The sequence below is a fragment of the Lithobates pipiens genome, unplaced genomic scaffold, assembly GCF_037356315.1.
Source record: "Lithobates pipiens isolate NorthernLeopardFrog02 unplaced genomic scaffold, aLitPip1_a1.2 Scaffold_35, whole genome shotgun sequence".
Lineage (NCBI taxonomy): Eukaryota > Metazoa > Chordata > Amphibia > Anura > Ranidae > Lithobates > Lithobates pipiens.
In genome coordinates this window covers 3,794,995-3,808,855 of record NW_027507811.1, presented here as the reverse complement: position 1 = coordinate 3,808,855, position 13,861 = coordinate 3,794,995, and the positions used below count along the sequence as shown (strand labels likewise).

The 13,861-nt window shown below is 50.4% G+C and overlaps 2 protein-coding genes across 3 annotated transcripts in view; both read right to left on the bottom strand.

Annotated features, from left to right (window-relative positions):
• The window catches only part of LOC143955453 (uncharacterized), a 274,185-nt gene extending 267,857 nt beyond the window's left edge, over nt 1-6,328 (bottom strand). Inside the window, exon 1 of the mRNA XM_077465497.1 lies at nt 6,169-6,328. The gene's annotated coding sequence lies outside the window, so the exon portion shown is untranslated. The remainder of the gene's footprint in view (nt 1-6,168) is intronic.
• Nucleotides 6,329-7,118: 790 nt separating this feature from the next.
• On the bottom strand, nt 7,119-11,145 carry LOC143955984 (gastrula zinc finger protein XlCGF66.1-like). Of its 2 annotated transcripts, XR_013269822.1 has the most exons (5): nt 11,089-11,145; nt 8,334-8,447; nt 7,891-8,058; nt 7,467-7,802; nt 7,122-7,377 (listed from the first exon to the last, which is right to left on the bottom strand). XR_013269822.1 is itself a non-coding variant. In XM_077466109.1 (4 exons), the coding sequence occupies exons 2-4, from the start codon at nt 8,415-8,417 to the stop codon at nt 7,602-7,604; spliced, it is 453 nt and encodes a 150-aa protein (XP_077322235.1). In that variant the 5' UTR covers nt 8,418-8,447; nt 11,089-11,145; the 3' UTR covers nt 7,119-7,601. The 2 variants fall into 2 exon arrangements, 1 of the variants encoding a protein (XP_077322235.1); XM_077466109.1 differs by having other exon boundaries at nt 7,119-7,802.
• Nucleotides 11,146-13,861: the final 2,716 nt, after the last annotated feature.

Below are 13,861 nucleotides of genomic sequence, written 5' to 3'. Positions count from 1 at the left end.
ATGAGTGAGGAGATGTTCTCTGTGGAGGTCCCAACCAGCCGGGGCTCTTCTCCTCTTCAGTCATAGGGCCTGATCTGGATCAGGTAGATATGAGTGAGGAGATGTTCTCTGTGGAGGTCCCAACCAGCCGGGACTCTTCTCCTCTTCAGTCATAGGGCCTGATCTGGATCAGGTAGATATGAGTGAGGAGATGTTCTCTGTGGAGGCCCCAACCAGCCGGGACTTTTCCCCCCTCTTCAGTCCTTTGGTCCTCCTCCCCCAACCAGCCGGGACTCTTCCCCCCTCTTCAGTCCTTTGGTCCTCCTCCCCCAACCAGCCGGGACTCTTCCCCCCTCTTCAGTCCTTTGGTCTTCCTCCCCCAACCAGCCGGGACTCTTCTCCCCTTCAGTCATAGGACCTGATCTGGATCAGGTAGATATGAGTGAGGAGATGTTCTCTGTGGAGGTCCCAACCAGCCGGGACTCTTCTCCTCTTCAGTCATAGGGCCTGATCTGGATCAGGTAGATATGAGTGAGGAGATGTTCTCTGTGGAGGTCCCAACCAGCCGGGACTCTTCTCCTCTTCAGTCATAGGGCCTGATCTGGATCAGGTAGATATGAGTGAGGAGATGTTCTGTGTGGAGGTCCCAACCAGCCGGGACTCTTCTCCTCTTCAGTCATAGGGCCTGATCTGGATCAGGTGGATATGAGTGAGGAGATGTTCTCTGTGGAGGTCCCAACCAGCCGGGACTCTTCTCCTCTTCAGTCATAGGGCCTGATCTGGATCAGGTAGAGATGAGTGAGGAGATGTTCTCTGTGGAGGTCCCAACCAGCCGGGACTCTTCTCCTCTTCAGTCATAGGACCTGATCTGGATCAGGTAGATGTGAGTGAGGAGATGTTCTCTGTGGAGGTCCCAACCAGCCGGGACTTTTCCCCCCTCTTCAGTCCTTTGGTCCTCCTCCCCCAACCAGCCGGGACTCTTCCCCCCTCTTCAGTCCTTTGGTCCTCCTCCCCCAACCAGCCGGGACTCTTCCCCCCTCTTCAGTCCTTTGGTCCTCCTCCCCCAACCAGCCGGGACTCTTCTCCTCTTCAGTCATAGGACCTGATCTGGATCAGGTAGATATGAGTGAGGAGATGTTCTCTGTGGAGGTCCCAACCAGCCGGGACTTTTCCCCCCTCTTCAGTCCTTTGGTCCTCCTCCCCCAACCAGCCGGGACTCTTCCCCCCTCTTCAGTCCTTTGGTCCTCCGCCCCCCTCTTCAGTCCTTTGGTCCTCCTCCCCCAACCAGCCGGGACTCTTCTCCTCTTCAGTCATAGGGCCTGATCTGGATCAGGTAGATATGAGTGAGGAGATGTTCTCTGTGGAGGCCCCAACCAGCCGGGACTCTTCTCCTCTTCAGTCATAGGGCCTGATCTGGATCAGGTAGATATGAGTGAGGAGATGTTCTCTGTGGAGGTCCCAACCAGCCGGGGCTCTTCTCCTCTTCAGTCATAGGGCCTGATCTGGATCAGATAGATATGAGAGAGGAGATGTCCTCTGTGGAGGCCCCAACCAGCCGGGGCTCTTCTCTTCTTTAGTCATAGGGCCTGATCTGGATCAGGTAGATATGAGTGAGGAGATGTTCTCTGTGGAGGTCCCAACCAGCCGGGATTTTTTCCCCCTCTTCAGTCCTTTGGTCCTCCTCCCCCAACCAGCCGGGACTCTTTCCCCCTCTTCAGTCCTTTGGTCCTCCTCCCCCAACCAGCCAGGACTCTTCTCCTCTTCAGTCATAGGGCCTGATCTGGATCAGGTAGATATGAGTGAGGAGATGTTCTCTGTGGAGGTCCCAACCAGCCGGGACTCTTCTCCTCTTCAGTCATAGGGCCTGATCTGGATCAGGTAGATATGAGTGAGGAGATGTTCTCTGTGGAGGTCCCAACCAGCCGGGGCTCTTCTCCTCTTCAGTCATAGGACCTGATCTGGATCAGGTAGATATGAGTGAGGAGATGTTCTGTGTGGAGGTCCCAACCAGCCGGGACTCTTCTCCTCTTCAGTCATAGGGCCTGATCTGGATCAGGTAGATATGAGTGAGGAGATGTTCTGTGTGGAGGTCCCAACCAGCCGGGACTCTTCTCCTCTTCAGTCATAGGGCCTGATCTGGATCAGGTAGATATGAGAGAGGAGATGTTCTCTGTGGAGGTCCCAACCAGCCGGGGCTCTTCTCCTCTTCAGTCATAGGGCCTGATCTGGATCAGGTAGATATGAGAGAGGAGATGTTCTCTGTGGAGGTCCCAACCAGCCGGGACTCTTCTCCTCTTCAGTCATAGGGCCTGATCTGGATCAGGTAGATATGAGTGAGGAGATGTTCTGTGTGGAGGTCCCAACCAGCCGGGACTCTTCTCCTCTTCAGTCATAGGGCCTGATCTGGATCAGGTAGATATGAGTGAGAAGATGTTCTCTGTGGAGGTCCCAACCAGCCGGGGCTCTTCTCCTCTTCAGTCATAGGGCCTGATCTGGATCAGGTAGATATGAGTGAGGAGATGTTCTCTGTGGAGGCCCCAACCAGCCGGGACTTTTCCCCCCCTCTTCAGTCCTTTGGTCCTCCTCCCCCAACCAGCCGGGACTTTTCCCCCCTCTTCAGTCCTTTGGTCCTACTCCCCCAACCAGCCGGGACTCTTCCCCCCCTCTTCAGTCCTTTGGTCCTCCTCCCCCAACCAGCCGGGACTCTTCTCCTCTTCAGTCATAGGGCCTGATCTGGATCAGGTAGATATGAGTGAGGGGATGTTCTCTGTGGAGGTCCCAACCAGCCGGGACTCTTCTCCTCTTCAGTCATAGGGCCTGATCTGGATCAGGTAGATATGAGTGAGAAGATGTTCTGTGTGGAGGTCCCAACCAGCCGGGACTCTTCTCCTCTTCAGTCATAGGGCCTGATCTGGATCAGGTAGATATGAGTGAGGAGATGTTCTCTGTGGAGGTCCCAACCAGCCGGGACTCTTCTCCTCTTCAGTCATAGGGCCTGTTCTGGATCAGGTAGATATGAGTGAGATGTTCTCTGTGGAGGTCCCAACCAGCCGGGACTCTTCTCCTCTTCAGTCAAAGGACCTGATCTGGATCAGGTAGATATGAGTGAGGAGATGTTCTCTGTGGAGGTCCCAACCAGCCGGGACTCTTCTCCTCTTCAGTCATAGGGCCTGATCTGGATCAGGTAGATATGAGTGAGGAGATGTTCTCTGTGGAGGTCCCAACCAGCCGGGGCTCTTCTCCTCTTCAGTCATAGGACTTGATCTGGATCAGGTAGATATGAGTGAGGAGATGTTCTCTGTGGAGGTCCCAACCAGCCGGGACTCTTCTCCTCTTCAGTCATAGGGCCTGATCTGGATCAGGTAGATATGAGAGAGGAGATGTTCTCTATGGCGCTCCCAACCAGCCGGGACTCTTCTCCTCTTCAGTCATAGGGCCTGATCTGGATCAGGTAGATATGAGTGAGGAGATGTTCTCTGTGGAGGTCCCAACCAGCCGGGACTCTTCTCCTCTTCAGTCATAGGGCCTGATCTGGATCAGGTAGATATGAGTGAGGAGATGTTCTCTGTGGAGGTCCCAACCAGCCGGGGCTCTTCTCCTCTTCAGTCATAGGGCCTGATCTCGATCAGGTAGATATGAGTGAGGAGATGTTCTCTGTGGAGGTCCCAACCAGCCGGGACTCTTCTCCTCTTCAGTCATAGGGCCTGATCTGGATCAGGTAGATATGAGAGAGGAGATGTTCTCTATGGCGCTCCCAACCAGCCGGGACTCTTCTCCTCTTCAGTCATAGGACCTGATCTGGATCAGGTAGATATGAGTGAGGAGATGTTCTCTGTGGAGGTCCCAACCAGCCGGGACTCTTCTCCTCTTCAGTCATAGGGCCTGATCTGGATCAGGTAGATATGAGTGAGGAGATGTTCTGTGTGGAGGCCCCAACCAGCCGGGACTCTTCTCCTCTTCAGTCATAGGGCCTGATCTGGATCAGGTAGATATGAGAGAGGAGATGTTCTCTGTGGAGGTCCCAACCAGCTGGGACTCTTCTCCCCTTCAGTCATAGGACCTGATCTGGATCAGGTAGATATGAGTGAGGAGATGTTCTCTGTGGAGGTCCCAACCAGCCGGGACTCTTCTCCTCTTCAGTCATAGGGCCTGATCTGGATCAGGTAGATATGAGTGAGCAGATGTTCTCTGTGGAGGCCCCAACCAGCCGGGACTTTTCCCCCCTCTTCAGTCCTTTGGTCCTCCTCCCCCAACCAGCCGGGACTCTTCCCCCCTCTTCAGTCCTTTGGTCCTCCTCCCCCAACCAGCCGGGACTCTTCTCCTCTTCAGTCATAGGGCCTGATCTGGATCAGGTAGATATGAGTGAGGAGATGTTCTCTGTGGAGGTCCCAACCAGCCGGGACTCTTCTCCTCTTCAGTCATAGGGCCTGATCTGGATCAGGTAGATATGAGTGAGGAGATGTTCTCTGTGGAGGTCCCAACCAGCCGGGGCTCTTCTCCTCTTCAGTCATAGGACCTGATCTGGATCAGGTAGATATGAGTGAGGAGATGTTCTGTGTGGAGGTCCCAACCAGCCGGGACTCTTCTCCTCTTCAGTCATAGGGCCTGATCTGGATCAGGTAGATATGAGTGAGGAGATGTTCTGTGTGGAGGTCCCAACCAGCCGGGACTCTTCTCCTCTTCAGTCATAGGGCCTGATCTGGATCAGGTAGATATGAGAGAGGAGATGTTCTCTGTGGAGGTCCCAACCAGCCGGGGCTCTTCTCCTCTTCAGTCATAGGGCCTGATCTGGATCAGGTAGATATGAGAGAGGAGATGTTCTCTGTGGAGGTCCCAACCAGCCGGGACTCTTCTCCTCTTCAGTCATAGGGCCTGATCTGGATCAGGTAGATATGAGTGAGGAGATGTTCTGTGTGGAGGTCCCAACCAGCCGGGACTCTTCTCCTCTTCAGTCATAGGGCCTGATCTGGATCAGGTAGAGATGAGTGAGGAGATGTTCTCTGTGGAGGTCCCAACCAGCCGGGACTCTTCTCCTCTTCAGTCATAGAGCCTGATCTGGATCAGGTAGATATGAGTGAGGAGATGTTCTCTGTGGAGGTCCCAACCAGCCGGGGCTCTTCTCTTCAGTCATAGGACCTGATCTGGATCAGGTAGATATGAGTGAGGAGATGTTCTCTGTGGAGGCCCCAACCAGCCGGGACTTTTCCCCCCTCTTCAGTCCTTTGGTCCTCCTCCCCCAACCAGCCGGGACTTTTCCCACCTCTTCAGTCCTTTGGTCCTCCTCCCCCAACCAGCCGGGACTCTTCCCCCCTCTTCAGTCCTTTGGTCCTCCTCCCCCAAGCAGCCGGGACTCTTCTCCTCTTCAGTCATAGGACCTGATCTGGATCAGGTAGATATGAGTGAGGAGATGTTCTCTGTGGAGGTCCCAACCAGCCGGGACTCTTCTCCTCTTCAGTCATAGGGCCTGATCTGGATCAGGTAGATATGAGTGAGGAGATGTTCTCTGTGGAGGTCCCAACCAGCCGGGACTCTTCTCCTCTTCAGTCATAGGGCCTGATCTGGATCAGGTAGATATGAGTGAGAAGATGTTCTCTGTGGAGGTCCCAACCAGCCGGGACTCTTCTCCTCTTCAGTCATAGGGCCTGATCTGGATCAGGTAGATATGAGTGAGGAGATGTTCTCTGTGGAGGTCCCAACCAGCCGGGACTCTTCTCCTCTTCAGTCATAGGGCCTGATCTGGATCAGGTAGATATGAGTGAGGAGATGTTCTCTGTGGAGGTCCCAACCAGCCGGGACTCTTCTCCTCTTCAGTCATAGGACCTGATCTGGATCAGGTAGATATGAGAGAGAAGATGTTCTCTGTGGAGGTCCCAACCAGCCTGGACTCTTCCCCCCTCTTCAGTCAAAGGGCCTTTGGTCCTCCTCCCAGATCACTTCTACATTTACACAGCCTTGTCAGAAGAGCAGGAACCAATGGGGACTGGGAGGTCCATGCTCTTTACACAACCACAAGCCTAGGCACTGGGTCATGTGACCTCTGATAGACAAGAGGGTCAACATTCAGACTTGTAGACCCTTTACCATACAACAAGTGACCATAGGCCTAGGGCTTTATTGCTTAGTTCTCACCCAACTGTTGACCAACCAGTGTCCAGAGTAGAGATAAAAGAAGAATATATGATGGGTCACCTGTGCTGATCTCTGTAGGAGTGTCCTCCTCTATGAATGTCCTCGTCCTTCCAGCCTCCTCCGTATCTCGCCGATCATCCCTCACATACCTCTCTTCTTCTTCTTCACCCTCAACTTTTATAATAATCAGATCTTCGCCCTAAACCAAAACAAAATCTTATTGAGTCCACACAAACCCGAGACACTAGAGCATGAGGGTCCCAATATGGATCATTGGTTTACCATCTGTGGGTTGAGGTGGACCTCCCAAGATCAGCAATCCCATAGCAAACCCACTGTAGCTCCTCAACCACCTTCCGCGTAAAACCAGTTGGGTGAGAACATTTGGTGGAGTAATGGGTTCGTCCTCAATCTTTCCCTTTAAGAAAATAAGGTGACCCCCCCCCCCCCGGGTATTTAAGTTCAACTGATCATCTTGAATTTTCAAACTTTGGCTTGGTGGTTTGTAGCATGACTGACTTCTAGGTAGTGATTGGCTCTGGAAGACCTTTTCTTGAGGATGGAAGATCTCTTCACGTGGATATATAATCCTTTGGCCCCATGTGGGGTTCAGGCTATTTTTCATCCAATAAAGAATTGATGGAAAAATTTGTACATATGGGGGGTGGGGGGGGGGGTTGGGTGGAGAGGGTTACATGGCTCAAAGACTCCTGGAGTAGAAGTCCACCCATCTGCCTCTAGGGGCGAGGGATGGGGGTGGAGAGGTAAGAAATAGTTTATAAAGGCAAAAAGTAGGCCATAAAAGAAGAGCGTCGCCATAATGATGGCAAGAGATGGTGACACTTGACTTATGTCACCTGCAGTCAAAACAGTGTGGTGCCCCCCCTCTCACCCAGAGGCATGTTTAGAATCCGCAGAAACCAGGGCTGAGTCCATGGCGAACGGTGGGGGGTGTAAGACATTAGACACACCAGTCACTTTGACTTAACATTAAGTGCCACCTACCTATTACTGGTATCAAAGCTTTGAGGCCTCTAGTGGCTAGGTTCAACCTACCTGATGATGGTGGGGGATGGTGTGACCTTCCTGTGTGGAATCCCGGGAATACAGAGGATGGGGACATCTCTCTGGTGGGTTCCTGTATCTGGATGACTCCACCATGGTGTCATAATACAGATTTTTGTGTTCTTCCTCCATCACCCCATCCTCATCATCCTCCTCTTTTATCTCTTCTTTAACCTCAACTTTAGGATCTCTCAGGTTTCCACTCTGAATATATAATAAAAATGACATCAATGGTAACAATGCAGATAATGTACAGATCCTAATGATACTATCAGTGATTGTTCCTCACCTACCTGATGATGGTGGGGGATGGTGTGACCTTCCTGTGTGGAATCCCGGGAATACAGAGGACGGGGACATCTCTCTGGTGGGTTCCCATTACTGGATCCATCTGTAGGAAACACACACACTGACTGAATACATTGTTTCTATGTGTTTATCAGATGATGGGGGATGGGTGGAGCCTCCGTACTGCTCTCTCCTTTACAATAAAGTCTCCTCTTACCCGGTGATGTGAGGGGCGGCTGATTGGCCATCATGACGTCCTTGTAGAGATCCTTGTGTCCTTCTAAATACTCCCACTCCTCCATGGAGAAATAGACAGTGACATCCTGACACCTTATTGGAACCTGACACACACAATGATACAGTCACCATCCAGACACATCCCTTGTCTGTTACTGGATAATGTCCCACAATTCCCAGAATCCTCCTCACCTCTCCTGTCAGCAGATGAACCATCATGGTGGTCAGTTCCAGGATCTTCTGCTCTTTGCTCCTCTCAGGTATAGGAGAAGGAAGGGGAGGCACCATGGTGGGGCTCTGGGTCCTGCTCCATCCTCCTGAGATTGGCTCCCCACTAGACTTCTTCACTACAACATAATCCTACAGATCACGAGAAAGGTAGACTGATATCAATCATCTGACATCATCTAAAGGTCTACAATAAGAACACGGTCTATTGAGCAGACTAGACAAGAGTGATGTCATGTGACCTCCCAGAATCCTCCTCACCTCTCTGGTCAGGTCTGTGTTTTATTAATAGAGATAAGAGTGATGTCATGTGACCTCCCAGAATCCTCCTCACCTCTCCGGTCAGGTCTGTGTTTTATTAAAAGAGATAAGAGTGATGTCATGTGACCTCCCAGAATCCCCCTCACCTCTCCGGTCAGCAGGTAGATGATCTCCAGGGTGAGGTTTAGTACCTTCTCAGTCATGTGACTCCGGTCCTCCTCCATCCTCATTGGTGCCGTAATTTCATCTATACAGGTCTCCTGTAGACCAAAAATTGATAACAGAGAATGATCTGGACTGTACTGGTTGTACAATATTAGGATGGGGGGGAGGGGGGGGGGTAATATGAGGGTTTCTATCATGTAAGGACGCCCCCCAGTGGGGAACATTCAGTTTAAAGTTTGCCATGTTTTTGGTGTCCAGGAGCCTCCAACCCTTTGGCTCCCTGGATGAGAAAGTCAGTTTTGTTTTGAGCTGTTTATCTGTGCTACGTCTTTCATCTTTCTCCTGACCTCTGTACCTTGTCCTGTGTGTTCTACACCTCATCTTTACATTTTATAAGCTATACTGTACATTACACACTGCAGATTACTGCACTGTATGTGATGCGATTCTCCCAAATGTGACCATCATAAATCTCCATTCCCGACACTGTCCTCCACTGTCATAAATTTTCACTCTCATCTGTGTCCTCCACCGTCATAAATCTCCACTTCTGGCCGTGTCCTTCATCGTCATAAATCTCCACTTCTAGCCGTGTCCTTCATCGTCATAAATCTCCACTTCTGGCCGTGTCCTTCATCGTCATAAATCTCCACTTCTGGCCGTGTCCTCCACCGTCATAAATCTCCACTTCTAGCCGTGTCCTTCATCGTCATAAATCTCCACTTCTGGCCGTGTCCTTCCCAGTCATAAATCTCCACTTCTGGCCGTGTCCTCCACCGTCATAAATCTCCATTCCCGACACTGTCCTCCACTGTCATAAATTTTCACTCTCATCTGTGTCCTCCACCATCATAAATCTCCACTTCTGGCCGTGTCCTTCATCGTCATAAATCTCCACTTCTGGCCGTGTCCTTCATCGTCATAAATCTCCACTTCTGGCCGTGTCCTTCATCGTCATAAATCTCCACTTCTGGCCGTGTCCTTCATCGTCATAAATCTCCACTTCTGGCCGTGTCCTTCCCAGTCATAAATCTCCACTTCTAGCCGTGTCCTTCCCAGTCATAAATCTCCACTTCTGGCCGTGTCCTTCATCGTCATAAATCTCCACTTCTGGCCGTGTCCTTCATCGTCATAAATCTCCACTTCTGGCCGTGTCCTTCATCGTCATAAATCTCCACTTCTGGCCGTGTCCTTCATCGTCATAAATCTCCACTTCTGGCCGTGTCCTTCACCATCATAAATCTCTGTTCCTGGTTGTGTCCTCTGATGTCATAAATCTCCTCTCCATGTTGTGTCTTCCGACATCATAAAACTTCTCTCCTGGTTGTGTCCTCCGACCTCATAAATCTCCTCGCCTGGTTGTATCTTTTGACGTCATAAATCTCCTCTCCTGGTTGTGCCCTCCGACCTCATAAATCTCCTCTCCTGGTTGTGCCCTCCGACCTCATAAATCTCCTCTCCTGGTTGTGCCCTCCGACCTCATAAATCTCCTCGCCTGGTTGTGTCCTCTGATGTCATAAAACTTCTCCCCTGACTGTGCCCTCCGACCTCATAAATCTCCTCTGCTGCTTGTGTCCTCTGATGTCATAAATCTCCTCTCCTGGTTGTGTCCTCCGACCTCATAAATCTCCTCTCCTGGTTGTGTCCTCTGATGTCATAAATCTCCTCGCCCGGTTGTGTCCTCTGACGTCATAAAACTCCTCCACTGACTGTGCCCTCCGACCTCATAAATCTCCTCTCCTGGTTGTGTCCTCCGACCTCATAAATCTCCTCTCCTGGTTGTGTCCTCCGACCTCATAAATCTCCTCTCCTGGTTGTGTCCTCTGATGTCATAAATCTCCTCGCCCGGTTGTGTCCTCTGACGTCATAAAACTCCTCCACTGACTGTGCCCTCCGACCTCATAAATCTCCTCTCCTGGTTGTGTCCTCCGACCTCATAAATCTCCTCTCCTGGTTGTGTCCTCCGACCTCATTAATCTCCTCTCCTGGTTGTGTCCTCTGATGCCATAAATCTCCTCTCCTGGTTGTTTCCTCCAACATCATAAATCTTCACTTCCAGCTGTGACGTCCGCCATCATACATCTCATGGGGTGGCTGGGGGTAGAGGTGCCAACAAATGGCTTCCATAATGGCAAACAGTTCACAGCAAGTTGATGACAAAATAGAGAGAGAGACATATATAGAAATGGATGTCCAAAGTCTTGGCATCCCTCAACAGGTGGGGGGAATGCAACAGCACCAGTTATCACAGTCCTACGGCTTCCTCCCTATTGAAAAGGAACATGGTGTCGGCTTAGAGAGACCCCTGCTTCCACATAGAGAGCAAAGGTCCTCCTCTAGAGCATGCTGGCAGGGCACAGGCTTTTCTACTCGGGCTGTGGCTGCTTTCTACAGAAAACCATCTGTAAGACTTTGGTCACCTTTTTGTTTTGATGCACTCAGATTGTATTCATATGATTTAAACTGAGAGCTCATTAGGGCTCTATGGGGACGATACACCGATCTGAAGGAGTTGTAAGGGGCCCCAAAGCAGATTTATGGCATGTTCAAAATTCATATACTGGTCAGCTTAGTAAAACATCAGATGACTGGACTCCTACGTTACATTTCCACACTATATATGTGTGTATCATCATCTGCTGGAGATAAAAAGACATCACAGTGACTATGGAGGAAGAGGACGGACATGACGGGGGGGGGGTTACTGGGTGTAAATAGAAGATAAGATCTTATTACCTCCTCAACTGTCACTTTCAGCGATGTCTCCTCTCTACTTCCTCCCGACTCACCTCTCACCCGAAACTTCCTATTTATACCTGACATCACTTCCTGTCTGTACCTGACGTCACTTCCTGTCTGTACCTGACATCACTTCCTGTCTTTTATAGAGACTTCCTGTCTTTTATAGAGACTTCCTGTCTCGGTATGAGCGAGGTCTCCACAGTTGTTAGATGGAGGTGGGATAAGCCTTCCTGAAGAGATGGGGTTTCAGGGATCTCCTAAAGGTGGATCATCACATATATCTGCGGCTTTGCTGCTGGTCCGCCTCATCTGTTCCCAAAGATCAGCAGGCATGCTGGTACATGTAGCGCCATAGCTTTAACTTGTAAAGTTCCGTTGTTACCTGTTTTCACACAAGACTCCTTGTGCTCTACTTTCTGTCTCCCGCACTCAGGGCAGGAATAAGGTTTCGGCAGCATCCCTCACAGTACGAGGTTCCTCAGAGTCGGAGGGACTCCATGGTCTATCCACACTGTGAAGTCCACCATCCATAGTGGAGCTCATTGACTTTTCTCCGTGTGAATTCTTTGATGGTTGACAAGTTCAGATTTTCGTTGATAACATTTGCCGCACTCAGGAACAGGAAAAGGGCTTCTCGCCTCTGTAGATTATCTGATGTGCAGAAAGATGGGACTTCTGGGAAAAACATTTCCCGCCCTCAGGACAGGGAAAGGTCTTCTCCCTGTGAATTCCGGCAGCATCCCTCACAGTACGAGGTTCCTCAGTAGGGATAAGCCGAACACCCCCCGGTTCGGTTCGCATCAGAACATTCGAACGGACCGCAAATTCGTAGGAACGTTAGAACCCCATTGAAGTCTAAGGGACTCGAACGTTCAAAATAAAAAGTGCTAATTTTAATGGCTAATATGCAAGATACTGTCCTAAAAAGGGTTTGGGGCCCTGGCTCCTGCCCCAGGGGACATGGGTCAATGCCTAAAATGTTTTTAAAAATGGCAGTTTTGGTGGGAGCACTGATTTTAATGACGATTAAAGTGAAATAAAAGTGAAATATTACTTTAAATATCGTGCCTGGGGGGTGTCTATAGTATGCCTGTGAAGTGCCACGTGTTTCCCATGTTTAGAACAGTCCCTGGCGGTGAAAACAAGACAGGGACTGTGTAGATTTGTTGTGTTAAGTTGAATCTGTTTGTAATTTTGAACTGGTACATTTTTAAAGTGTAGCTCCAGTCAAAAAATCTATTTTTAAGCTTTTTGGAAAACATAGGGAGGGGTTATCACCCCTGTATAATTTGTTTTGCCGTCCATCTTTTTTCATCTCACTTGCTGCTGTCTCCTTCCATTTGCAAGTTGGAGATGTTTGTTAGTTGGATGCTTGAAAGTAGGGGCCTGCCCTATATGCTCTGCAGAAATGGCGGAACAAGGTGTTGGTTTTGCCACAACATTGTAAGCCCTCAAAGTGACTCTTGGTGGGCGCTGGAGCGCCCTGCTGTGAACGATTATATCAAGAATTGTAATTACATGCCATTGTTGAATAGTGGTAGAAAAATTGGGCCTTTGGTGGTTGTGGTGGTGGTGCTGGTGCCACAACACTATAAGTCTTCACAGTTACTCTCGGTGGGCACAGGAACGGGCCTTCCTGTGAGATATTATTTCAAAAATTGTAATTAAACGCCCCTGTTAAACAGGGGCTGAAAATTGGGCCTTAGGCGCTGGTGCCACGACACTGCAACCTCCCCCATATACTCTAGTTGTGGTGCAGGAATGAGCCCTGCTGCAAAGCATTGCATCAAAAATTGTAATTAAACGCCCCTGTTAAACAGGGGCAGAAAAATTGGGCTGCTGGCATCACCCAGAACCAAAAATGTTCTTCCAATATATCAGCGGAGGAGGAAGAGGATAGACAATCAACATAACAGGACAGTCACTCAGCATCAGCATAGGCAGTCTTGAAGGGATGTGATATTTAAAAAATAATTATTCGGTTACATCAGCTTCAGGTGCTTGGTAGCTGTGGGTGATCCAAGACTGATTCATCTTGATGAAGGTCAGTCGATCAACTGAGTCGGTGGACAGGCGCACCCTGTGATCGGTTACACAGCCACCAGCAGCACTGAAGGTGCGTTCCGAAAGAACGCTGGATGCAGGACAGGCCAGTAGCTCAATTGCATACTGTGCAAGCTCTGGCCAGTGATCCATCCTCAAGACCCAGTAAGCCAGAGGATTTTCGGTGGGAAAGTTGTCCAAGTCTGACCTTGCCCCTAGGTATTCCTGCACCATGTAAATCAGACGCTGGCGATGTTTGCTGGAACCGATCATACCTTGGGGCTGCGGACTAAAAAATTGTCTGAAAGCATCAGTCAGACGGCCACCTTCTCCACCGCTCCTTCTGACCGATGCCTCAGCAACACGTTGTCCAGGACCAGGAGTTTGTAACCTCCCAGTCTCTGGGAACGCGTTGCACAGACCGTTCTGCAAGGCCTCCCGGAGATGTCTCATCCTCTGCTCCCTCTGCGATGGCAAGATAAGGTCGGCAACCTTACCCTTGTACTGTGGATCAAGGAGAGTGGCCAGCCAGTAATGGTCCCTCTCCTTGATCCGAAGAATACGAGGATCCTTCCGCAGGCTTTGCAGGATCAGGGAGGCCATGCAGCGTAGGTTAGCTGAGGCATTCGGTCCGGAGTCCTCTGGGTCACTAAGGACAACATGATCCGCAGCTACCTCCTCCCAGCCACGTAAAAGTCCACGGGTTTCTTGGGACTGTAAATCA

Bases quoted from the DNA above. Each gene is read 5' to 3' on its own strand.
- LOC143955984 (XM_077466109.1), bottom strand. From the start codon at position 8,417: ATGAGGATGGAGGAGGACCGGAGTCACATGACTGAGAAGGTACTAAAC. The intron at 8,059-8,333 runs GTGAGGGGGATT...CGTGATCTGTAG, and splicing joins TCTACCTGCTGACCGGAGAG to GATTATGTTGTAGTGAAGAA. The intron at 7,803-7,890 runs GTGAGGAGGATT...TGTGTGTGTCAG, and splicing joins TTCATCTGCTGACAGGAGAG to GTTCCAATAAGGTGTCAGGA.